This window comes from Cherax quadricarinatus, chromosome 89 (genome assembly GCF_038502225.1).
Source record: "Cherax quadricarinatus isolate ZL_2023a chromosome 89, ASM3850222v1, whole genome shotgun sequence".
NCBI lineage: Eukaryota > Metazoa > Arthropoda > Malacostraca > Decapoda > Parastacidae > Cherax > Cherax quadricarinatus.
The window spans coordinates 14,530,623-14,557,949 of NC_091380.1; the positions used below are offsets into that span (position 1 = coordinate 14,530,623).

Sequence of the window (27,327 nt, forward strand, 5' to 3'; positions counted from 1 at the left end):
GGGCGTTCCTGCCTTACGAATTTATTAACTTTTTTCACTAAGGTATTTGAGGAGGTAGATCATGGTAATGAATATGATATTGTGTATGTGGACTTCAGTAAGGCTTTTGACAGGGTCCCACATCAGAGACTATTGAGGAAAATTAAAGCACATGGAATAGGAGGAGAAATTTTTTCCTGGATAGAGGCATGGTTGACAAATAGGCAGCAGAGAGTTTGCATAAATGGGGAGAAATCAGAGTGGGGAAGCGTTACGAGCGGTGTTCCACAGGGGTCAGTGTTGGGCCCCCTGCAGTTCACAATCTACATAAACGACATAGATGAGGGCATAAAGAGCGACATCGGCAAGTTTGCCGATGACACCAAAATAGGCCGTCGAATTCATTCTGACGAGGACATTCGAGCACTCCAGGAAGATTTGAATAGACTGATGCAGTGGTCGGAGAAGTGGCAGATGCAGTTTAATATAGACAAATGCAAAGTTCTAAATGTTGGACAGGACAATAACCATGCCACATATAAATTAAATAATGTAGATCTTAATATTACGGATTGCGAAAAAGATTTAGGAGTTCTGGTTAGCAGTAATCTGAAACCAAGACAACAGTGCATAAGTGTTCGCAATAAAGCTAATAGAATCCTTGGCTTCATATCAAGAAGCATAAATAACAGGAGTCCTCAGGTTGTTCTTCAACTCTATACATCCTTGGTTAGGCCTCATTTAGATTATGCTGCACAGTTTTGGTCACCGTATTACAGGATGGATATAAATTCTCTGGAAAATGTACAAAGGAGGATGACAAAGTTGATCCCATGTATCAGAAACCTTCCCTATGAGGATAGACTAAATGCCCTGAATCTGCACTCTCTAGAAAGACGTAGAATTAGGGGGGATATGATTGAGGTGTATGAATGGAAGACAGGAATAAATAAAGGGGATGTAAATAGTGTGCTGAAAATATCTAGCCTAGACAGGACTCGCAGTAATGGTTTTATGTTGGAAAAATTCAGATTCAGGAAGGATATAGGAAAGTACTGGTTTGGTAATAGAGTTGTGGATGAGTGGAACAAACTCCAAAGTACCGTTATAGAGGCCAGAACGTTGTGTAGCTTTAAAAATAGGTTGGATAAATACATGAGTAGATGTGGGTGGGTGTGAGTTGGACCTGATAGCTTGTGCTACCAGGTCGGTTGCCGTGTTCCTCCCTTAAGTCAATGTGACCTGACCTGACTAGGTTGGGTGCATTGGCTTAAGCCGGTAGGAGACTTGGACCTGCCTCGCATTATTGGACTGATGAAGCCACTGTGTGGCGAAACGTTTCCTGAATAAAGATTCCCATATGCTGCATAAGTGTCTCAATCTTCAACTTTCCTATGTCCTTTCTAAATCTAAACTTATCTAATATAAATCCATTACCGCGGGTTCTCTCTTGGAGAGATATCCTCAAGACCTTATTAATATCCCCTTTATTAATATCTATCTTCCATTTATACACTTCGATCGTCTAACAAGTGAATGTAACTTAAGAGTCTTCAGTCTTTCTTCATAAGGAAGATTTCTAATGCTATGTATTAATTTAGTCATCCTACGCTGAATGTTTTCTAACGAATTTATGTCCATTCTGTAATATGGAGACCAGAATTGAGCTGCATAATCTACGTGAGGCCTTACTAATGATGTATAAAGCTGCAGTATGACCTCTGGACTTCTGTTGCTTACACTTCTTGATATAAATCCCAGTAATCTATTTCCCTCATTACGTACGCTTAGGCATTGCTGTCTTGGTTTAAGGTTGCTGCTCACCATAATCTGTATGGCTAAGTTCTACATCATTTAACTTATAAGTACTAGGGTTATGGGCACTCCCGAGCTTCAGAACCTTGCATTTATCTACATTGAACTGCATCTGCCACTTTTCTGACCAAGAATAGAGTTTGTTTAAATCCTCCTGAAGTTCCATAATATCTACGTTTGAATCAATTATCCTATCTATCTTTGTGTCATCGGCGAATTTGCTCATATCACTAGTAATTCCCTCATCAAGATCATTGATATATATTATAAACAAAAACGGGCCCAAGACTGATCCCTGTGGAATGCCACTCGGATTTAACTCCATTTATGGACACTCTCTGCTTCCTGTCTGTGAGCCATGACTCGATCCACGAGAGCACTTTTCCCCCAATGCCATGAGCTGCCACTTTCTTTAACAGTCTATTATGCGGAACTCTATCAAAAGCCTTACTGAAATCTAAGTAAATAATATCAAATTCTTTATCGTGGTCAACAGCCTCAAAAGCTTTACTGAAGAAAGTTAATAAATTAGTTAGACAAGACCGGCCTCTTGTGAATCCATGCTGAGTATCATTAATCAAGCTATGCTTATCGAGATGGATTCTTATAATCTCAGCTATAATTGACTCTAGTAATTTGCCTACAATTGAAGTCAGGCTTATTGGGCGGTAATTTGACGGTAACGACTTGTCCCCTGTTTTAAAAATAGGAATTACATTAGCCATCTTCCACATATCAGACACAACACCTGCTTGAAGTGATAAATTAAAAACATTAGTTAATGGTTCACAGAGTTCCATTTTGCATATCTTAAGAACCCTTGAAAAAACCTCATCAGGACCCGGTGACTTATTTTGCTTCAGTCTGTCTATCTGCTTCACAACCATTTCACTAGTGACTGTGATGTTACATAATTTATCTTCTAGCCCACTATAAAAATTAATTACTGGAATATTGTTAGTGTCTTCCTGTGTAAAAACCGAGAGAAAATAATTATTTAAAATCGAGCACATTTCATTCTCTTTGTCAGTAAGATGCCCATAGTTATTTTTAAGGGGACCTATCTTATCTCTAACTTTTGTTCTATAGACCTGGAAAAAACTTTTTGGGTTAGTTTTAGAATCCCTATCAACTTTAATTTCATAGTCCCTTTTAGCTTTTCTTATCCCCTTTTTAATGTCCCTCTTAATGTCAATATACTGATTCATAAGATGACCCTCATTGTTTGCCAGAACTAAGTCAAGCAGGTTATTTCCCCTTGTAGGTTCTGTCACAAACTGCTTCAAAAAACAATCCTGAACTACTTCTAAGAAGTCGTATGATTCTAAATTCCCAGTCAAGAAATTCCAATCAATATGACTAAAGTTAAAGTCTCCTAGAATTACTACATTATCGTGCCTTGTGGCCCTAACAATTTCCTCCCATAGTAGTCTCCCCTGGTCCCTATCTAAGTTTGGGGGACGGTATATCACTCCTAAAATCAGTTTTTCATGCCCCTCTGAAAATTCTATCCAAACAGACTCTGTATGTGTTACTTCAGACTTAATACCCGTTTTTATGCAACAGTTTAAGCGATCTCGGACATACAATGCCACCCCACCCCCCTTCCCGATACTTCTATCTACTTGGAACAATTTAAAACCCTGAATGTGACATTCCGCAGGCATGTCCCGACTTTTTGAATTAAACCACGTCTCAGTTAAGGCAAATACATCAATGTTACCTGCACTAGCAACTAATCTCAACTCGTCCATCTTATTCCTAGCACTACGGCAATTAGCATAATAAACATTGAAAGACTCTCCTTTCTCTTTACCCTTCCTGCTCATTTCTGTTTTTCTACTAAACCTATACTGTCCTTATCACCCAGTGTCACTGGCTTTTCAATATCTACCTCGTTCTGCTTACTACTAGTTCCCCTAGGACTCATAATATTACTATGCTGGGACTTCACAGTTTTCCTGCCAAAACCCATTCCACTAACTATTCCTAGTTTAAAGTCCTAACAGCTCCCTCCACTGCAGTTGTCAGTGCTCCCACCCCAGACCTAGATAAGTGAACCCCATTCCTAGCACACATGTCATTTCTGCCATAGAAGAGGTCCCAGTTATCAATGAATGTTACCGCATTTTCCTTACAGTATTTGTCCAGTCAGCAATTGACACCAATTGCCCTGGACAACCATTCATTTCCAACTCCTCTCCTTGGCAAAATACCACATATGACAGGGTTCCCACCCTTCCTCCTAATTATTTCTATTGCTGACCTATACCTGCTAATCAGGTCTTCACTCCTACGTCTGCCAACATCGTTGCCTCCAGCACTGAGACAGATAATAGGATTGCTCCCATTACCTCTCATGATGTCATCCAGACGGCTGACAATGTCCTCCATCCCAGCCCCAGGAAAGCAAACTCTCTGTCTCCTACTCCTGTCCTTCAAGCAGAACGCCCTATCCATATACCTAACTTGGCTATCCCCAACAACAACAATATTCTTACCTTCCTTGGTGTCGTTCGTCGTGACGTTCCCAGTAGTCGACTCACATTCGTCGGGTAGCTCTGAGAATGTATTAGATGTTTCCACAACAGTTTCTTCTCCATCGTTTCGTTTCTACCTTTCCATTCATATTCTTGATCGTTAACTTCGTTCCCTACTGTCCAGCCACTGACCAGTTTCCTTTCTTGACCTGAGGACTCAAAACAGGAGGACTACTACGAATCTTCTTGTTTTCCTCGGTCAGTCGCCGAATCTCCATCTTCGCCATCCTCAATTCTTCCTTAAGCTGTTGGTAAAGTTGCTCGATGTAGGGCATCTTGCTTCAATTCGTAGAGAGCGCGCAAACAGGTCTTCACAGAGCTAAGTACACGTCTCCACTGAGACAGAGAGCTAAGTACACGTCACCACTGATTACTTGGATTTATCTCAAGAAGTATAAGTAACAGAAGCCCAAAAGTTATTTTACAGATCTATACATCACTGGTGAGGCCTTATTTAGATTATAGATGAATGGTTCAGAGAACCGACATGTTGATAAATTAGACACATGTGCAACTCTTGGGTATCTTTATTGAGGAAACGTTTCGCCACACAGTGGCTTCATCAGTCCATACATAGGAGAAACTTGAAGAACAGGAGGAGAATGAGGTAATCAGTCCCTCAACCTTGAGTCGATGTGTTCAGTCCATCAATCTTGAGTAGAATACGGCATATGAGCGGAGAAGCAGCTTATAAACCGAATGGCAGGAGAGGTGCAGCAGTCATAGGTGGTGTCACATTTGTTCAATGTGGAAGTAGGTCGTGCCCAAGAATTAGGCAAGCGAAGAATTCCTAAGTATTAAGATCCCAAGAAGTTGCAGTGTCTGGCAGGTTTGTAGATGAATGGTTCAGAGAACCGACATGTTGATAAATTAGACACATGTGCAACTCTTGGGTATCTTTATTGAGGAAACGTTTCGCCACACAGTGGCTTCATCAGGCCATACATAGGAGAAACTTGAAGAACAGGAGGAGAATGAGGTAATCAGTCCCTCAACCTTGAGTCGATGTGTTCAGTCCATCAATCTTGAGTAGAATACGGCATATGAGCGGAGAAGCAGCTTATAAACCGTATGGCAGGAGAGGTGCAGCAGTCATAGGTGGTGTCACATTTGTTCAATGTGACACCCCAGGTATTCAATCGATTCATCGACTTAGCTCGAGTGGTGACGTGTGCTTACCTAACACATCGACGATCTCGCCTCTCTCGAATTACCCCGTGTTGAGTAGTGCTTTGAGTAGTGCTTGCTGGACCTTCGTCTTCCTCTCCACCATCAGGATTGGTGCATCGGTGGTTGCCGACCGAAGGGCAGGAAGCCTCTTGCTGCCTGAATTCTCTTCGCCTGTTGACTGCACGCCATACAGCCAGTCTCGCCGCCACTCAGGATATACAGTGCTCCATCAAGCTACAGTTCACCTCCTCAGTGTCCTGCGCCAGGCAAGTACGTGTGTCTACTTACACGTACTTGCCTAGCTGAGTACTCTCACTTTTTGGCCGATTGTCACCTCCATTTACATCTTTTCGTAATTAGACGATGCCTTCGTTGCCTTCCACCTCCCACCCCCCTTCCACTCTCCCCCAACCGCCCACACCTGCCTCTGCTTCTTCTAAATCTAATTCCTTCTCGTTAAACCTCAAATTCTCTAATCTTGATGCCACTATCTGTCCGGAAAATTTATTATATCAGATCACTGGTGCACCTCAACTTAAAGTCTTCAAAACCAACTCAGGCTTCAAACTCCTTCTTGACAAACATTCCTACGAAGTGTACACCTCAAGCGATACCAGACAAAAACTTCTCAACGCAGGCTTCACCATTATTTGGACTCCTGAGCACCGTGCCAAAAGCACAGTCATTGCTAAACACGTAGACTACTCTCTCCTGACAGCCTATGACACAGACAAAGAAGACTTAATAAAAGATATCAGTACTAAGAACAAAGTCTCTGTTGACGATATTTACAGACCCGAAAACTCTACAATTCTCAAAATACGCTGTTCTACTCCTGCTGACGCCTCTACACTCTTCAGTCAAGGAATCTTTGCCAAGACCATCCGCATTCCTCCAAACACTCTCTTCACTCCGAACTTCCACCCAATCACACATTGTCTTAAATGCTACAAATTCGGCCATGACAAAAACACATGCACATCTACACAAGTCTGCTCCAGATGTTCAGCAACTGCCCACTTCTGGAATACTTGCAACCTCCCCCTTAAATGTTCTAACTGCGGCGGGTCACATACTGCAGTTGCAAATTCCTGCCCTTCTAGAAAGCACATTCTCTCCTCCCTCAGAGCCAGCCAACCTCCCTCCCTCCCCAACCCCTTCCCTGCTCCTCCCTCCCCTTCCTTACCTCCCTCCCCTTCCATACCTCCCTCCCCTACCCCCAATGCCTGGGCCTCCCCACGCACTTGGTCTACCTCTTCTACTCTACACACATCAAACACCAACACACAGACTACAAGCACTTCTCCTTCTACACCCACACTAGACTACAAAACTAACTGTCAACTTGCCACTGCTGCCCACTCTGCGATGGTAATCTCACAAGCTTACCAATCAGACTACTCACATGTCCTTAACCTAATCTTGTCTGCTAACAATCTTCCCTCTTTAATTATCCCTCCTTCCTGCTTCTCTTCCAAGCCTCCTACAACCTCTCCCTCCTTCCTCTCTCCCACCCCCCCACTTCCTACTCCCACCAGCTCTCCTCCTCCCCTACCTCTCTTCACTACTTCTACACCTCCCACCAACACCCCTACTGCTGCTGCTACGACCACCCCTCCCCCCACTTCCTTACCCACTTCATCCCCTTCCAAAGCTTCCACTTCCTCATACCTTACCAAAACTTCCACTTCCTCTGCATCCACCTTCGCCCACTCCACCACAACCAAAACCTCATCCAGGTCCAACTCCACCTCCTCCAGACAAAATCCACTCAAACCTAAACCTGCCCCAACTTCTGACGGACAGACCAAATCACATAAAAACAGATCCATCTCTTCCTCCCCCTCCAGGAAACGGGTCCGTAGCACCTACAAACACACATCCACTGATGGCACCACTATCACGGGCTTTAATCCAAACTCCTCCCCCGACATTAACTTTGCTAAGACGAAACCATTAAATCACGTTTAAGGTGATTCAGTTCAACGTACGTTCTTACTTTACAATTAGACACCTACTGGCCGAGCTCCTTGAAGCAGAGAGGCCAGATATTGTTTTGCTAAACAGTACCTGCCTCAAAGCCCCTCAATGTATCCGCCATTATGGTTATACTGCACTACAGTCCCCCTATGATCCCCACGATGGGGTTGCCATCCTTGTCAATTCCAACATAAAACATGAATTTCTCCCAATCCCTTTTATTCACCAACACTGTCTTGCAGTCAGAATACACACCCACCTTGGCCCCTTTATCTTTTTCACCACCTATGCTCGCCCAAACACTGCTCTCAACATACACGACCTTTCCTTAGTCTTCAACTACACCAACACACCGACTTATCTACTAGCTGACATGAATGCCAAACACACCGCCTTTCATCACACCAGTAACAACCAACTTGGTCACCAATTACTCAACTTCACAAACCATAAACACCTAATTCATCTTGGCCCAGACTTCAGTACCTTCATCAACCAAGGCAAACCAGACATCATTCTGGCAAACCGAGCCAGCTCTCTATTTCAACATCACATCTCACCTGGCCCTATTACAGGCTCTGATCACATCCCAGTCATCTTACACATCTCCTCCAACCCTATCCTCATTCCAACCACACCTTCCTTCTCCTACAAGAACGCTGACTGGGATGCTTTCAAACAACACATAGACAATATTAACCTCACCTATGACTACAACAACAAACCTATCTCTGACATCGATACTCAACTTGATCTCATCCAGGACACCATTACACAAGCAGCCAACATCGCAATACCAAAGAAAACTCACACCACTCGTTATTCCTTCAAACCGTCACTCAGGACAAGAAGACTAATTATCTGCTACCACAACCGCTTCCTCTACAACACTCATAGATTTAATCAAGTCCGATTAGATCTCACTTACCTTAGAAACAACATTTTACACAGCCTAGACCAAGACCACAACAATCACTGGTCACAACTAATACAACAAGCTGACAAACAGCATATTAAAAACACTAAAGCCTTCTGGAACTTTATCAAAAAAATAAGAGGCACTACTCCCACCAACAAATTGAAACACATCACCCACAACAACACACACATCTCAGACCCACAGGCTGCTACCAACATCTTCAAACACATCTGGGAGAACATCTTCCACCCTCACCCACCTCGCCCTAACGTTATTCAACACATTCAGAACATAGAACACTGGAACACTGCACACACACAAGAAACAACACCAGACAGCCACATACATCTAGACACTCTTACCTCCTCCCAAGAACTCGACACTCCTTTCACCAACACAGACATTAAAACTCTCCTCAGACACCTTCCTCCAAAGGCTCCTAGTGCCTCTGGCCTAAACCATATTATCCTGAAACACCTTCCTGACTCTATCATTACTGCCTACACAAACCTCCTCAATGCCTCCCTTGCCTCTGGATACTTCCCTTCCCTCTTCAAAGCTGCTACTGCTGTCCTCCTTCCTAAACCCAATAAAGACCACTCTGACCCTAGAAACTATCGCCCTATCAGCCTCCTCGAAACTTTAGGAAAACTCTTTGAAAAACTCATTAATCATCGCCTTTGCAGATACCTGGAACATAATTCTCTACTTTCTGATGGCCAGTTTGGCTTCAGAACACACAGATCCACACAGGATGCCATTAACATCATTCTCAACTACATCCACATAAACACAAAACAAAGAAACAGGACAGCCCTGGTTGCAAAAGACGTTGAAAAAGCTTTTGACACTGTGTGGCACGAAGAGCTCAAGTACAAACTCTGCACTAACTTCAACCTGCCTCTCAATACTCGTAAACTCCTCTGCAACTTCCTAGACGGCCGTACCATGAGAATCAAATTCCAAGGCTGTTACTCTGACTACTTCACCTGGGGTGGAAGGTACGGGAGTATTTATAGTCATGTTCAGAATGTTGAGGTCAGGTGGAGAATGCTGCATCTTTTTCATCAAGTTTCAGCAACAGTGGGCAGGTTAACAAGCTACAGAATTTTCTTCCAACAAATGAAGTAGTGTGATACCTTCACCAATTTTATAAAGCCAGTGTTGAATTATCGCTTTATCAGTCACGTCGTCAATAGTGAACAGGAAGTGGGAATCATCCTTTAACAACAACCCTATAAAGAGACACTGACTTGTTTGCTATTATTCAACATAATAAGAAATAATTCCTTTGTATGACTACATTATGTTAGTGAGGAATGACTAAAAGTATAGACTACAGGCACTCATTAAAATCTAATGCAATAATACTATCTGTATGTAGACCTGAGTATAAAGAACTTAATTGGGTTTAATTATTAAAGCAATTAATACTGAAGAGAGTATATGTTGTCCAGTAATACTGAAAATTTGTGCTAGTTAAATAAAATTACAGTATGGGTAGTTTTTAAACCCACTGAAAGTGAGTCCAAACACTCACAAGTCAGTGTGTGTTTCAGCACTCACTTGTTATGTGTTCAAGATTACACCACCGAAGTGGCTAGTTTATTGTGCACTCCATATCCATCCTGTGGACAGTAACACAATAGCATATGGACACACAAAAGACCCAGGAACTAGGCCCCAAAAGGGTTAACAGGAATACATATGGATTTATATCTACATATCTACAGTTCACTTATCTGTTACAAACAAATTTAGGAAATTTGCTTGCTATATCTGGTATCATATTTTCATTAATAAGATATCTTGACATGTCACGTAGGTTATTATACTGTCTGTCTCTGTATTCCTCAATAAGTGGATAATTAATCACATAGTGTTCAAGACAATGACCATATGCCTGACCACATAATTTGCATTAATTTGATTATCATCTGTGTGTCTCCCAAACTACCAGAAGTACTTGTAACCAAGCCTAAGCCTGGCCACTACAACATCAGTCAGTCTGTTCACATTGCACGTTGCTCTATAGACATACTTATCTACGTTCATGTTATCATAGTGGGTTATAGATCTACTCAGACTTCTAACTACTTTCCTACAACAATCATTTTTATTATTTACTTCTCTTCTAATATTATTCCTAATGCTAGATACAGTTATACCAAAGTTATATTATACATTCTCCTTCTCGATACTCTTCTTGGCTAACATATCAACTTTATCATGAAGGAGTAATCCAATGTGTGATGGGATTCATAGCAATTGTATATTAATTTCTTTGTCCCGGATTTTTGAGTATCTATACCTGGCTTCTCCAATGTGCATGTTGTTGGAGTCATTATGTGAGTCAAGAGCCTTCTTTGATGACATTGTATCAGTAATGATGATAGAGTCAAGCTCAGTGTCACAAGTTAGCTTTAGCATCATTAGGATTGCAAACAATTCAGTTTGCAGCGTGTACGACCAGTTATTAATTCTCATGCTTATTTAAAAAAAAATTATTATCGTTCTTAACTAGGGAGGTGGCAACAAGAGCAGATGCAGCCCTGCCAGAAGACTCCTGTTTAGATCCATCAGTGTATATAACTTGTGATAACTTATTACTACCAGCTAGGTGAGAAATTTCTTCTTGAGCAGTTGCTTTAAAATATGATTTTAGGAAAGGATTACTAGCAATGAGTTTCTTGGGAGGGACTTGCAGGTATGTGATATTAAATGAACACATCTTCCATGGAGGGGTGAAATGATCTTGTTGTCTACAGTAATACAGTTCATGCAAGTAATTGTAACTGCATGTTTTCACAATCCATTTAGATCTGTGTGTATTTACTTGTAGACATTTAGTAAGGTTCATTGTGACATTCTCTGGTTCATTTCTTAACATTCTAATACCGAGTACAGTGTTAATCTCAACAATTCTATCACTGATAGTAGAAATACCAAGCTCCTTCCTCATATTAAGAACCTTTGTAGATCTGGGACACCCAAGAATAATTCTGGGTGGTTCATTTTGCAATAACTCAAAGGATCGGATATAGCTTTCTCTAGCTAATATCAACATGGAAGCAGCATAATCAATTAGGGACCTAACATAGGCTATGTACATCATTCTCAAGATTCACACATTAGCACCATAGTTGGGGTTGTAGCCAGCAACATTAGCACCATAGTTGGGGTTGTAGCCAGCAACATTAGCACCATAGCTGGGGTTGTAGCCAGCAACATTAGCACCATAATTGGGGTTGTAGCCAGCAACAGCTTTGAGAGCATTTAGCCTAGCTTTACATTTTTTATATAGTTGTGATATAGTGGATTTGTTAAAGGGTACATCTACACCAAGATATCTGTAAGTTTTAACGTAGCTAATGTTTTAACCCTGCAAATAGATGGGTGGGGGATGTCGTTTGCTTGTTAATATCTTTGTTTTAGAGAAATATATTATTAGGCCTGGGTTCAAGCCCCAACCGTTCTGTGATTTATTTGCAATCTTGATATTACGATTTCGAGAGAAAATGTAGTTACTAAAGGAAGGTAAAAGTTGTTACCTGAAAAATATTGACATAAAATAGTTGCAAATATAAAATTAGTACCATTGCGAAACTTGTCTTGAAGGGATGATACAGAAAAATAAGATCAAGTACTTACTCAAGATATATGTGACCAGAACGAGGCCACAGCCTCCAGCACCAGTAAACAACCGCATCAACAGGAACATGTAGTAGTTAGGAGACACTGAGCACATAACTCCACTAGCACCAACTAGAAGTACTGACACCAAGATTCCCTTTCTTCTTCCGAATCGATCAGCTAAATCACCAATAACAACAGCTCCCACTAACATACCAATCATGTACACTGAACCACCAAGAGGACGAAGCCAGGCATTTTCACATGTTAAGTCAAACTGTGGAAATAAAAAATACCAAGTCACGAAGTCGACATAATATATAACATTGATCCTTGGATAAAATGAATACTAATAGTACTAACAGTAATAATAATAATAATAATAATAATAATAATAATAATAATTATAATAATAAAAATAATAAAAATATAAATAAAAATAATAGTAAGAATAATAATAATAAAAATAATAATAACAATAATAATAATAATAATAATAATAATAATAATAATTATAATAATATAAGAATAACAATAAAAATAATAATAATAATAATAATAATAATAATAATAATAATAATATTAATAATAATAATAATAATAATAATAATAATAATAATAATAATAATAGTTAATAGTACTAACAGTAATAATAATAATAATAATAATAATAATAATAATAATAATAATAATAATAATAATAAAAATATTAATAATAATAATAATAATAACAATAATATTAATAATAATAATAATAATAATAATAATAATAATTATAATAATAAAATAAGAATAACAATAATAATACTAATAATAATAATAATAATAATAATAATAATAATAATAATAATAATGATAATAATAATAATAATAATAATAATAATAGTAATACTAATAATAATCGTAATAATAATAATAATAATAATAATAATAATAATAATAATCGTAATAATAATAATAATAATAATAATAATAATAATTGTAATAATAATAATAATAATTATAATAATAATAATAATAATCGTAATAATAATAATAATAATAATAATAATAATAATAATAATAATAATCGTAATAATAATAATAATAATAATAATAATAATAATAATAATAATAATAATAAAAATCGTAATAATAATAATAATAATAATAATCGTAATAATAAACGTAATAATAATAAAAATAATAATAATAATAATAATAATAATAATAATAATAATAATAATAATCGTAATAATAATAATAATAATAATAATAATAATAATAATAATAATAATAATCGTAATAATAATAATAATAATAATAATAATAATAATAATAATAATAATCGTAATAATAATAATAATAATAATAATAATAATAATAACAATAACAATAATAACAATAATAACAATAATAATAATAATAATAATAATAATAATAATAATAATAATCGTAATAATAACAATAATAATAATAATAATAATAATAATAATAATAATAATAGTCGTAATAATAATAATAAAAATAATAATAATAATAATAATAATAATAATAATAATAATAGTCGTAATAATAATAATAATAATAATAATAATAATAATAATAATAATAATAATAATAATTATGATAATAATAATAATAATAATAATAATAATAATAATAATAATAGTCGTAATAATAATAATAATAATAATAATAATAATAATAATAATAGTTGTAATAATAATAATAATAATAATTATAATAATAATAATAATAATAACTATAATAATAATAATAATAATAATAATAATAATAATAATGTTAATTACTACAAGAACATGATATAACTATTACAGAACTAACATCACTGACATACTATAGACAACGTCCAAAGTTATGCAGAACATTAAAGTGACTTAGATTAATCTTGTCCCCCAGGATGCCACTCTCAACAGTCAACTAACACCTAAGTACCTACTTACACCTAGGTGAACAGGTGCAACAAGTGTAATGTGACTAGCACCCAGGTACCTACATGCAACTAGGTGAACAGGTGCAGCAGGTGAAAGGTGACTAACACCAAGGCACCTACTTACCGCTAGGTGCAGCAGGTGTAATGAAACAAACCCTAAATTTCAGTGCAGATACTTTTTATGACCAGAACTTTGGTAAGATGGGTAAGGAAGAAGGATGGGTAAGGAAGAAGAATGGATAAGGAAGAAGGATGGGTAAGGAAGAAGGATAGGTAAGGAAGAAGGATGGGTAAGGAAGAAGGATGGGTAAGGAAGAAGGATGGGTAAGGAAGAAGGATGGGTAAGGAAGAAGGATAGGTAAGGAAGAAGGATGGGTAAGGAAGAAGGATGGGTAAGGAAGAAGGATGGGTAAGGAAGAAGGATGGGTAAGGAAGAAGGATGGGTAAGGAAGAAGGATGGGTAAGGAAGAAGGATGGGTAAGGAAGAACGATGGGTAAGGAAGAAGGATGGGTAAGGAAGAATGATGGGTAAGGAAGAAGGATGGGTAAGGAAGAAGGATGGATAAGGAAGAAGGATGGGTAAGGAAGAAGGATGGGTAAGGAAGAAGGATGGGTAAGGAAGAAGGATGGGTAAGGAATAAGGATGGGTAAGGAAGAAGGATGGGTAAGGAAGAAGGATGGGTAAGGAAGAAGGATGGGTAAGGAAGAAGGATGGGTAAGGAAGAAGGATGGGTAAGGAAGAAGGATGGGTAAGGAAGAAGGATGGGTAAGGAAGAAGGATGGGTAAGGAAGAAGGATGGGTAAGGAAGAAGGATGGGTAAGGAAGAAGGATGGGTAAGGAAGAAGGATGGGTAAGGAAGAAGGATGGGTAAGGAAGAAGGATGGGTAAGGAAGAAGGATGGGTAAGGAAGAAGGATGGGTAAGGAAGAAGGATGGGTAAGGAAGAAGGATGGGTAAGGAAGAAGGATGGGTAAGGAAGAAGGATGGGTAAGGAAGAAGGATGGGTAAGGAAGAAGGATGGGTAAGGAAGAAGGATGGGTAAGGAAGAAGGATGGGTAAGGAAGAAGGATGGGTAAGGAAGAAGGATGGGTAAGGAAGAAGGATGGGTAAGGAAGAAGGATGGGTAAGGAAGAAGGATGGGTAAGGAAGAAGGATGGGTAAGGAAGAAGGATGGGTAAGGAAGAAGGATGGGTAAGGAAGAAGGATGGGTAAGGAAGAAGGATGGGTAAGGAAGAAGGATGGGTAAGGAAGAAGGATGGGTAAGGAAGAAGGATGGGTAAGGAAGAAGGATGGGTAAGGAAGAAGGATGGGTAAGGAAGAAGGATGGGTAAGGAAGAAGGATGGGTAAGGAAGAAGGATGGGTAAGGAAGAAGGATGGGTAAGGAAGAAGGATGGGTAAGGAAGAAGGATGGGTAAGGAAGAAGGATGGGTAAGGAAGAAGGATGGGTAAGGAAGAAGGATGGGTAAGGAAGAAGGATGGGTAAGGAAGAAGGATGGGTAAGGAAGAAGGATGGGTAAGGAAGAAGGATGGGTAAGGAAGAAGGATGGGTAAGGAAGAAGGATGGGTAAGGAAGAAGGATGGGTAAGGAAGAAGGATGGGTAAGGAAGAAGGATGGGTAAGGAAGAAGGATGGGTAAGGAAGAAGGATGGGTAAGGAAGAAGGATGGGTAAGGAAGAAGGATGGGTAAGGAAGAAGGATGGGTAAGGAAGAAGGATGGGTAAGGAAGAAGGATGGGTAAGGAAGAAGGATGGGTAAGGAAGAAGGATGGGTAAGGAAGAAGGATGGGTAAGGAAGAAGGATGGGTAAGGAAGAAGGATGGGTAAGGAAGAAGGATGGGTAAGGAAGAAGGATGGGTAAGGAAGAAGGATGGGTAAGGAAGAAGGATGGGTAAGGAAGAAGGATGGGTAAGGAAGAAGGATGGGTAAGGAAGAAGGATGGGTAAGGAAGAAGGATGGGTAAGGAAGAAGGATGGGTAAGGAAGAAGGATGGGTAAGGAAGAAGGATGGGTAAGGAAGAAGGATGGGTAAGGAAGAAGGATGGGTAAGGAAGAAGGATGGGTAAGGAAGAAGGATGGGTAAGGAAGAAGGATGGGTAAGGAAGAAGGATGGGTAAGGAAGAAGGATGGGTAAGGAAGAAGGATGGGTAAGGAAGAAGGATGGGTAAGGAAGAAGGATGGGTAAGGAAGAAGGATGGGTAAGGAAGAAGGATGGGTAAGGAAGAAGGATGGGTAAGGAAGAAGGATGGGTAAGGAAGAAGGATGGGTAAGGAAGAAGGATGGGTAAGGAAGAAGGATGGGTAAGGAAGAAGGATGGGTAAGGAAGAAGGATGGGTAAGGAAGAAGGATGGGTAAGGAAGAAGGATGGGTAAGGAAGAAGGATGGGTAAGGAAGAAGGATGGGTAAGGAAGAAGGATGGGTAAGGAAGAAGGATGGGTAAGGAAGAAGGATGGGTAAGGAAGAAGGATGGGTAAGGAAGAAGGATGGGTAAGGAAGAAGGATGGGTAAGGAAGAAGGATGGGTAAGGAAGAAGGATGGGTAAGGAAGAAGGATGGGTAAGGAAGAAGGATGGGTAAGGAAGAAGGATGGGTAAGGAAGAAGGATGGGTAAGGAAGAAGGATGGGTAAGGAAGAAGGATGGGTAAGGAAGAAGGATGGGTAAGGAAGAAGGATGGGTAAGGAAGAAGGATGGGTAAGGAAGAAGGATGGGTAAGGAAGAAGGATGGGTAAGGAAGAAGGATGGGTAAGGAAGAAGGATGGGTAAGGAAGAAGGATGGGTAAGGAAGAAGGATGGGTAAGGAAGAAGGATGGGTAAGGATAGAAATATTGGAAAAGGGTGGGAGGGGGTAGAGAGGTAGGATATAAAAGGTAAGTGGCTCAACCACTTTGGTGTAATTTAAAAAGTGTATGTGGAATAATATAATATTCTTGAAGGGGTATAATACTAACCATCAGAGTCACATAGATATAACAGATATATAAGTACATGACTCTGAATTGGTAGTATATATACAAGTTGCAAATGTTTTTTTCTTTTTTTTTTTTTTGCGATTGCACAACGGATATTTAAACGACAATGAAGGCAATAATTTTCTGGGCAGTTTATAAAGAATTACTTGACACATTAGCTTCTTACAAGGTGGTGTCCCGCCATAGTAAATGTAGCATAATTTTAACAGTAGAATTTTATACAAGATGTCTCCCTAATTGGGGGCGACGATTTTCTCAGTAAACATAGAAGGGTTCTGGTGTTACCCAATCATCTTCTTCTGCAGGGAGGTTGCTCAAGATCATTGGTCGATGGTAATCATCTTTATGGATAAAACGACGGACCCTCTGTGGCAGAGTCATTCTTCGAGTCCTGTGAGGAGGAGTATTGATGATATAATCAGTGGTATTTTCAACTTGTAGAGGATGTTCTCTATCTGGCATGTAGAGTTCTTGCATTGTATAGAGTTGTTTCTTCTTCAGGGTGTCAAGGCGTACATTTATGGCAGTAATATCTTGTTGTACATATAAATCTGCCAGAGCACATACTTTGGTTCCAGGACTAAGTGGAGTGACCAAGGATCCAGGACAAAGTGTAGTGACCAAGGTTCCAGGACAAAGTGTAGTGACCAAGGTTCCAGGACAAAGTGTAGTGACCAAGGTTCCAGGACTAACTGGAGTGAGCAAGGTTCCAGGACTAAGTGGAGTGAGCAAGATTCCAGGACTAAGTGGAGTAACCAAGGTTTCAGGACTAAGTGGAGTGAGCAAGGTTCCAGGATTAAGTGGAGTAACCAAGGTTCCAAGACTAAGTGGAGTAACCAACGTTCCAGGACTAAGTGGAGTGACCAAGGTTCCAGAATTAAGTGGAGTAACCAAGGTTCCAAGACTAAATGGAGTGACCAAGCTTCCACGACTAAGTGGAGTGACCAAGGTTCCAGGACTAAGTGGAGTGACCAAGGTTCCAGGACTAAGTGGAGTGACCGAGGTTCCAGGACTAAGTGGAGTGACCAAGGTTCCAGGACTAAGTGGAGTGACCAAGGATCCTGGACTAAGTGGAGTGACCAAGGTTCCAGGACTAAGTGGAGTGACCAAGGTTCCAGGACTAAGTGGAGTGACCATGGTTCCAGGACTAAGTGGAGTGACCAAGTTTCCAGGACTAAGTGGAGTGACCAAGGTTCCAGGACTAAGTGGAGTGAACAAGGTTCCAGGACTAAGTGGAGTGACCAAGGTTCCAGGACTAAGTGGAGTGACCAAGGTTCCAGGACTAAGTGGAGTGACTAAGGTTCCAGGACTAAGTGGAGTGACCAAGGTTCCAGGACAAAGTGGAGTGACCAAGGTTCCAGGACAAAGTGTAGTGACCAAAGTTCCAGGACTAACTGGAGTGAGCAAGGTTCCAGGACTAAGTGGAGTGAGCAAGATTCCAGGACTAAGTGGAGTAACCAAGGTTTCAGGACTAAGTGGAGTGAGCAAGGTTCCAGGATTAAGTGGAGTAACCAAGGTTCCAAGACTAAGTGGAGTAACCAACGTTCCAGGACTAAGTGGAGTGACCAAGGTTCCAGAATTAAGTGGAGTAACCAAGGTTCCAAGACTAAATGGAGTGACCAAGCTTCCACGACTAAGTGGAGTGACCAAGGTTCCAGGATTAAGTGTGGTGACTAAGGTTCCAGGACTAAGTGGAGAGATGAAGGTTCCAGGACTAAGTGGAGTGACCAAGGTTCCAGGACTAAGTGGAGTAACCAAGGTTCAAGGACTAATTGGAGCGACCATGGTTCCAGGACTAAGTGGAGTGACCAAGGTTCCAGGACTAAGTGGAGTGACCAAGGTTACAGGATTATGTGGAATAACCAAGGTTCCAAGACTAACTGGAGTGACTAACGTTTCAGGAATAAGTGGAGTGACCAAGGTTCCAGGACTAAGTGCAGTGACCAAGGTTCCAGGACTAAGTTGAGTGACCAAGGTTCCAGGACTAAGTGGAGTGACCAAGGTTCCAGGACTAAGTGGAGTGACCGAGGTTCCAGGACTAAGTGGAGTGACCAAGGTTCCAGGACTAAGTGGAGTGACCAAGGATCCTGGACTAAGTGGAGTGACCAAGTTTCCAGGACTAAGTGGAGTGACCAAGGTTCCAGGACTAAGTGGAGTGAACATGGTTCCAGGACTAAGTGGAGTGACCAAGTTTCCAGGACTAAGTGGAGTGACCAAGGTTCCAGGACTAAGTGGAGTGAACAAGGTTCCAGGACTAAGTGGAGTGACCAAGGTTCCAGGACTAAGTGGAGTGACCAAGGTTCCAGGACTAAGTGGAGTGACTAAGGTTCCAGGACTAAGGTTCCAGGACAAAGTGGAGTGACCAAGGTTCCAGGACTAAGTGGAGTGACCAAGGTTCCAGGACTAAGTGGAGTGACCAAGGTTCCAGGGCTAAGTGGAGTGACCAAGGTTCCAGGACTAAGTGGAGTGACTAATATTCCAGGACTAAGTGGAGTGACCAAGGTTCCAGGACAAAGTGGAGTGACCAAGGTTCCAGGACTAAGTGGAGTGACCAAGGTTCAAGGACTAAGTGGAGTGACCAAGGTTCCAGGACTAAGTGGAGTGACCAAGGTTCCAGGACTAAGTGGACTGACCGAGGTTCCAGGACTAAGTGGAGTGACCAAGGTTCCAGGATTATGTGGAGTGACCAAGGTTCCAGGGCTAAGTGGAGAGACCAAGGCTCCAGGGCAAAGTGGAGTGATCAAGATGCCAGGACTATGTTGAATGACCAAGATTCCAGGACTAAGTGGACTGACCAAGGTTCCAGGACAAGTGGAGTGACCAAGGTTCCAGGACTAAGTGGAGTGACCAATATTCCAGGACAAAGTGGAGTGACCAAGGTTCCAAGACTAAGTGGAGTGACCAAGGTTCCAGGACTAAGTGGAGTGACCAAGATTCCAAGACTAAGTGGAGTGACTCAGGTTCCAGGACTAAGTGGATTGACCAAGGCTCCTGAACTAAATGGAGTGACCAAGGCTCCAGGACTAAGTGGAGTGACCAAGGTTCCAGGACTAATTTGGGTGACCAAGGTTCCAGGACTAAGTGGAGTAATAAAGGTTCCAGAACTAAGTTTAGCGACCAAGGTGCCAGGATTAAGTGGAGAGATCAAGGTTCCAGGACTAAGTGGAGTGACAAAGGTTCCAGGACAAAGTGGAGTAACCAAGGTTCCAGGACTAAGTGGAGTGACCAAGGTTCCAGGACTAAGTGGAGTGACTGAGGTTCCAGGACTAAGTGGAGTGACCAAGGTTCCAGGACTAAGTGGAGTGACCAAGGATCCTGGACTAAGTGGAGTGACCAAGGTTCCAGGACTAAGTGGAGTGACCAAGGTTCCAGGACTAAGTGGAGTGACCATGGTTCCGGGACTAAGTGGAGTGACCAAGTTTCCAGGACTAAGTGGAGTGACCAAGGTTCCAGGACTAAGTGGAGTGAACAAGGTTCCAGGACTAAGTGGAGTGACCAAGGTTCCAGGACTAAGTGGAGTGACCAAGGTTCCAGGACTAAGTGGAGTGACTAAGGTTCCAGGACTAAGTGGAGTGACCAAGGTTCCAGGACAAAGTGGAGTGACCAAGGTTCCAGGACAAAGTGTAGTGACCAAAGTTCCAGGACTAACTGGAGTGAGCAAGGTTCCAGGACTAAGTGGAGTGAGCAAGATTCCAGGACTAAGTGGAGTAACCAAGGTTTCAGGACTAAGTGGAGTGAGCAAGGTTCCAGGATTAAGTGGAGTAACCAAGGTTCCAAGACTAAGTGGAGTAACCAACGTTCCAGGACTAAGTGGAGTGACCAAGGTTTCAGAATTAAGTGGAGTAACCAAGGTTCCAAGACTAAATGGAGTGACCAAGCTTCCACGACTAAGTGGAGTGACCAAGGTTCCAGGATTAAGTGTGGTGACTAAGGTTCCAGGACTAAGTGGAGAGATGAAGGTTCCAGGACTAAGTGGAGTGACCAAGGTTCCAGGACTAAGTGGAGTAACCAAGGTTCAAGGACTAATTGGAGCGACCATGGTTCCAGGACTAAGTGGAGTGACCAAGGTTCCAGGACTAAGTGGAGTGACCAAGGTTACAGGATTATGTGGAATAACCAAGGTTCCAAGACTAACTGGAGTGACTAACGTTTCAGGAATAAGTGGAGTGACCTAGGTTCCAGGACTAAGTGCAGTGACCAAGGTTCCAGGACTAAGTTGAGTGACCAAGGTTCCAGGACTAAGTGGAGTGACCAAGGTTCCAGGACTAAGTGGAGTGACCGAGGTTCCAGGACTAAGTGGAGTGACCAAGGTTCCAGGACTAAGTGGAGTGACCAAGGATCCTGGACTAAGTGGAGTGACCAAGGTTCCAGGACTAAGTGGAGTGACCAAGGTTCCAGGACTAAGTGGAGTGACCAAGGTTCCAGGACTAAGTGGAGTGACCAAGGTTCCAGGACTAAGTGGAGTGACCAAGGTTCCAGGACTAAGTGGAGTGAACAAGGTTCCAGGACTAAGTGGAGTGACCAAGGTTCCAGGACTAAGTGGAGTGACCAAGGTTCCAGGACTAAGTGGAGTGACTAAGGTTCCAGGACTAAGTGGAGTGACCAAGGTTCCAGGACAAAGTGGAGTGACCAAGGTTCCAGGACTAAGTGGAGTGACCAAGGTTCCAGGACTAAGTGGAGTGACCAAGGTTCCAGGACTAAGTGGACTGACCGAGGTTCCAGGACTAAGTGGAGTGACCAAGGTTCCAGGATTAAGTGGAGTGACCAAGGTTCCAGGACTAAGTGGAGAGACCAAGGCTCCAGGGCAAAGTGGAGTGATCAAGATGCCAGGACTATGTTGAATGACCAAGATTCCAGGACTAAGTGGACTGACCAAGGTTCCAGGACAAGTGGAGTGACCAAGGTTCCAGGACTAAGTGGAGTGACCAAGATTCCAGGACAAAGTGGAGTGACCAAGGTTCCAAGACTAAGTGGAGTGACCAAGGTTCCAGGACTAAGTGGAGTGACCAAGATTCCAAGACTAAGTGGAGTGACTCAGGTTCCAGGACTAAGTGGATTGACCAAGGCTCCTGAACTAAATGGAGTGACCAAGGCTCCAGGACTAAGTGGAGTGACCAAGGTTCCAGGACTAATTTGGGTGACCAAGGTTCCAGGACTAAGTGGAGTAATAAAGGTTCCAGAACTAAGTTTAGCGACCAAGGTGCCAGGATTAAGTGGAGAGATCAAGGTTCCAGGACTTAGTGGAGTGACAAAGGTTCCAGGACAAAGTGGAGTAACCAAGGTTCCAGGACTAATTGGAGCGACCATGGTTCCAGGACTAAGTGGAGAGACCAAGGTTCCAGGACTAAGTGGAGTGAAAGGTTCCAGGAATAAGTGGAGTGACCAAGGTTCCAGGATTAAGTGGAGTAACCAAGGTTCCAAGACTGAGTGGAGTGACCAACGTTTCAGGAATAAGTGGAGTGACCAAGGGTCCAGGACTAAGTGGAGTGACCAAGGTTCCTGGAATGATTGGAGTGATCAAGGATCCAGGACTAAGTGGGGTGACAAAGGTTCCAGGACTGAGTGGAGTGACTAAGAATCCAGGACTAAGTGGAGTGTCCAAGGTTCCAGGACTAAGTTTAGTATCCAAGGTTCCAGGACTGAGTGGAGTGACCAAGGTTCCAGGATTAAGTGGAGTGACCAAGGTTCCAGGACTAAGTGGAGTGACTAATGTTCCAGGACTGAGTGGAGTGACTAAGATTCCAGGACTAAGTGGAGTGTCAAAAGGTTCCAGGACTAAGTTTAGTGTACAAGGTTCCAGGACTAAGTGGAGTGACCAAGACTCCAAGACTAAGTATAGTGACCCAGTTTCCAGGACTAAGTGGGTTGACCAAGGTTCCAGAACTAAATGGAGTGACCAAGGTTCCAGGACTAAGCGGAGTGACCAGGGTTCCAGGACTAAGTGGGGTGACCAAGGTTCCAGGACTAAGTGGAGTGATCAAGGTTCCAGGACTAAGTTTAGTGACCAAGGTGCCAGGACTAAGTGGAGTGACCAAGGTTCCAGGACTAAGTGGAGTGACCAAGGTTCTAGTACTAAGTGGAGAGATCAAGGTTCCAGGACTAAGTGGAGTGACCAAGGTTCCAGGACTAAGTGGAGTAACCAATGTTTCAGGACTAAGTGGAATGACCAAGGTTCCAGGACTAAGTGGAGTGACCAAGGTTCTAGTACTAAGTGGAGAGATCAAGGTTCCAAGACTAAGTGGAGTGACCAAGGTTCGAGGACTAAGTGGAGTTTACCTGCATAGGGTTTCGGGGGTCAAAGCCCCCAGGACTAAGTGGAGTGACCAAGGTTCCAGGACTAAGTAGAGTGACCAAGGTTCCAGGACTAAGTGGAGTGACCAAGGTTTCAGGATTAAGTGGAATGACCAAAATTTCCTGAACTAAGTGGTGTGACCAAGGTTCCATGACTAAGTGGAGTTTACCTTGATAGAGTTTCTGGGGTCAAAGCTCCCGTGACCCAGTCTGAGACCAGGTCTCATAGTAGACAAAGATCTGGTCAACCAGGCTGTTACTGCTAGCCGCATGCAAGCATACGTACGAACCACAGCCCTGTTGGTCAGGTTCTGACTTTAGGTGCCTGTCCAGTGCCTTCTTGAAGACATCCAGAAATCTATTTCTAATCCCCTTTATGTATGCTGGGATTCAATTGAACAGTCTTGGACCCCTGACACTTACTGTGTTGTCTCTCAGTGTACTTGTGGCGCCCCTGCTGTTCATCGGGGGAATGTTGCGTCTCCTGCCTAGTCTTTTACTTTCATAGGGAGTGATTTTCGTGTGCAGGTTTTGTACCAATCCCTTCATGACTTTCCAAGTGTAAGATAAGATTTCGTTCGGATTTTTAACCCCGGAGGGTTAGCCACCCAGGATAACCCAAGAAAGTCAGTGCTTCATCGAGGACTGGCTAACTTATTTCCATTGGGGTCCTTAATCTTGCCCCCCAGGATGCGACCCACACCAGTCGACTAACACCCAGGTACCTATTTGCTGCAAGGTGAACAGGACAACAGGTGTAAGGAAACGTGTCGAAATGTTTCCACCCGCGGGGAATCGAACCCGGGACCTCCGTGTGTGAAGCGGGAGCTTTAGCCACCAGGCCATGTATCTCTCTCGCCTGTGTTCGATGGAATACAGATTAAGGATCTTCAACCGTTCCCAATAGTTTAGGTGCCTTGTCGTATTTATGTGTACAGTCAAAGTATTCTCTCCATGTCTGCAAAGTCCCCAGCCTTGAATAGGGGCTGTTAGTGTACAGCAGTATTCCAGCCTAGATAGCACAAGTGATTTGAAAAGAATCATCAATGGCTTGGCATCCCTAGTTATGAAGGTTCTCATACGATACGATGTCGTTGTCTTTGAAGGCGAGATCCTCTGTCTGTATTACTCCCAAGTCCTTCACATTACTTTTCTGCTTTATTGTATTGATAGAATTTGTCGTATATCCTGACACATTTTTAATTTCTTTAATCCAGCGGAGAAGCCATCCTCCAACATCCATTCTGGCAAGTTCACGAATGATTGGGGAGATAGGGGAGAGGGGTGTAAGCAGTTTATGAATGGTGAGAAATATTGGGGAGACAGGGGCGTAGGGTGCTAGTAGTTTATGAATGGTGAGTAATATTGGGGAGATAGGGATGTGGGGTGCAGGTAGTTTATGAATGGTGAGTAATATTGGGGAGATAGAGGTGTCGGGTGCAGGTAGTTTATGAATGGTGAGTAATATTGTGGAGATAGGGGTGTGGGGTGAAGGTAGTTTATGAATGGTGAGTAATATTGGGGAGATAGGGGTGTGGGGTGCAGGTAGTTTATGAATGGTGAGTAATATTGGGGAGATAGGGGTGTGGGGTGCAGGTAGTTTATGAATGGTGAGTAATATTGGGGAGATAGAGGTGTGGGGTGCAGGTAGTTTATTAATGGTGAGTGATATTGGGGAGATAGGGGTGTGGGGTGCAGGTAGTTTATGAATGGTGACTAATTTGGGGAGATAGGGGCATGTGTGCAGGTAGTTTGTGAATTGTGAGTAATATTGGGGAAACAGGGGTGTGGGGTGCAGGTAATTTATGAATGGTGAATAATATTGGGGAGATAGGGGTGTGTGGTGCAGGCAGTTTATGAATGGTGAGTAATATTGGGGTAATAGGGATGTGGGGTGCAGGTAATTTATGAATGGTGAATAATATTGGGGAGATAGGGGTGTGGGATGCTGGTAGTTTGTGAATGGTGAGTAATACTGGTGAGATAGGGGTGTGGGGTTCAGGTAGTTTATGAATGGTGAGCAATATTGGGGAGATATTGGTGTGGGGTGCTGGTAGTTTATGAATGGTGAGTAATATTTGGGAGATAGGGGTGTGGGGAGCAGGTAGTTTATAAATTGTGAGTAATATTGAAGAGCTAGGGGTGTGGGGTGCAGGTAGTTTATGAATGGTGAGTAATATTGGGAAAATAGGGGTGTGGGGTGCAGGTAGTTTATGAATGGTGAGTAATATTGGGGAGATAGGGATGTGGGGTGCTAGTAGTTTATGAATGGTGAGTAATATTGGGAAGATAGTAGTGTGGGGTGCAGGTAGTTTATGAATGGTGAGTAATATTGGGGAGATAGGGGTGTGGGGTGCAGGTAGTTTATAAATGGTGAGTAATATTGGGGAGATAGGGGTGTGGGGTGCAGGTAGTTTATGAATGGTGAGTAATATTGGGGAGATAGGGGTGTGGGGTGCAGGTAGTTTATGAATGGTGAGTAATATTGGGGAGAGATGCAGGTAGTTTATGAATGGTGAGTGGGAGATGCTGGTAGTTTATGAATTGTGAGTAATATTTGGGAGATAGGGGTGTGGGGTGCAGGTAGTTTATGAATGGTGAGTAATATTGGGGAGATAGGGGTGTGGGGTGCTGGTAGTTTATGAATGGTGAGTAATATTGGGGAGATAGGGGTGTGGGGTGCAGGTAGTTTATGAATGGTGAGTAATATTGGGGAGATAGGGGTGTGGGGTGCAGGTAGTTTATGAATGGTGAGTAATATTGGGGAGATAGGGGTGTGGGGTGCAGGTAGTTTATGAATGGTGAGTAATATTGGGGAGATAGGGGTGTGGGGTGCAGGTAGTTTATGAATGGTGAGTAATATTGGGGAGATAGGGGTGTGGGGTGCAGGTAGTTTATGAATGGTGAGTAATATTGGGGAGATAGGGGTGTGGGGTGCAGGTAGTTTATGAATGGTGAGTAATATTGGGGAGATAGGGGTGTGGGGTGCAGGTAGTTTATGAATGGTGAGTAATATTGGGGAGATAGGGTTGTGAGGTGCAGGTAGTTTATGCAGGTAGATGAATGGTGAGTAATATTGGGGAGATAGGGTTGTGGGGTGCAGGTAGTTTATGAATGGTGAGTAATATTAGGTAGATAGGGGTGTGGGGTGCAGGTAGTTCATGAATGGTGAGTAATATTGGGGAGATAGGGTTGTGGGGTGCAGGTAGTTTATGAATGGTGAGTAATATTAGGTAGATAGGGGTGTGGGGTGAGTAATATTGGGGAGATAGGGGTGTGAGCTGCAGGTAGTTTATGAATGGTGAGTAATATTGGGGAGATAGGGGTGTGGCGTGCAGGTAGTGTATGAATGGTGAATAATATTGGGGAGATAGGGTAATATTGTGTGTAGTTTATGAATGGTGAGTAATATTGGGGAGATAGGGGTGTGGGGTGCAGGTAGTTTATGAATGGTGAGTAATATTGGGGAGATAGGGGTGTGGGGTGCAGGTAGTTTATGAATGGTGAGTAATATTGGGGAGATAGGGGTGTGGGGTGCTGGTAGTTTATGAATGGTGAGTAATATTGGGGAGATAGGGGTGTGGGGTGCTGGTAGTTTATGAATGGTGAGTAATATTGGGGAGATAGAGGTGTGGATGCATTTAGTTTATGAATGGTGAGTAATATTGGGGAGATAGGGGTGTGGAGTGCAGGTAGTTTATGAATGGTGAGTAATATTGGGGAGATAGGGGTGTGGGGTGCAGGTAGTTTATGAATGGTGAGTAATATTGGGGAGATAGGGGTGTGGGGTGCAGGTAGTTTATGAATGGTGAGTAATATTGGGGAGATAGGGGTGGTGGTGCTGGTAGCTTATGAATGGTGAGTAATATTGGGGAGATAGGGGTGTGGGGTGCAGGTAGTTTATGAATGGTGAGTAATATTGGGGAGACAGAGGTGTCGGCTGCAGGTAGTTTATGAATGGTGAGTAATATTGGGGAGATAGGGGTGTCGGGTGCTGGTAGTTTATGAATGGTGAGTAATATTGGGGAGATAGGGGTGTGGGGTGCAGGTAGTTTATGAATGGTGAGTAATATTGGGGAGATAGGGGTGTGGGGTGCAG

At 42.2% G+C, this 27,327-nt stretch overlaps 1 protein-coding gene across 1 annotated transcript in view; it reads right to left on the bottom strand.

The window, feature by feature from the left end:
• LOC128705166 (organic cation transporter protein-like) overlaps nt 1–27,327 on the bottom strand; it is a 131,413-nt gene that overhangs the window by 90,511 nt on the left and 13,575 nt on the right. The window contains exon 4 of the mRNA XM_070104238.1: nt 12,055–12,313. Coding sequence (XP_069960339.1) covers nt 12,055–12,313 — 259 coding nt within the window. The remainder of the gene's footprint in view (nt 1–12,054; nt 12,314–27,327) is intronic.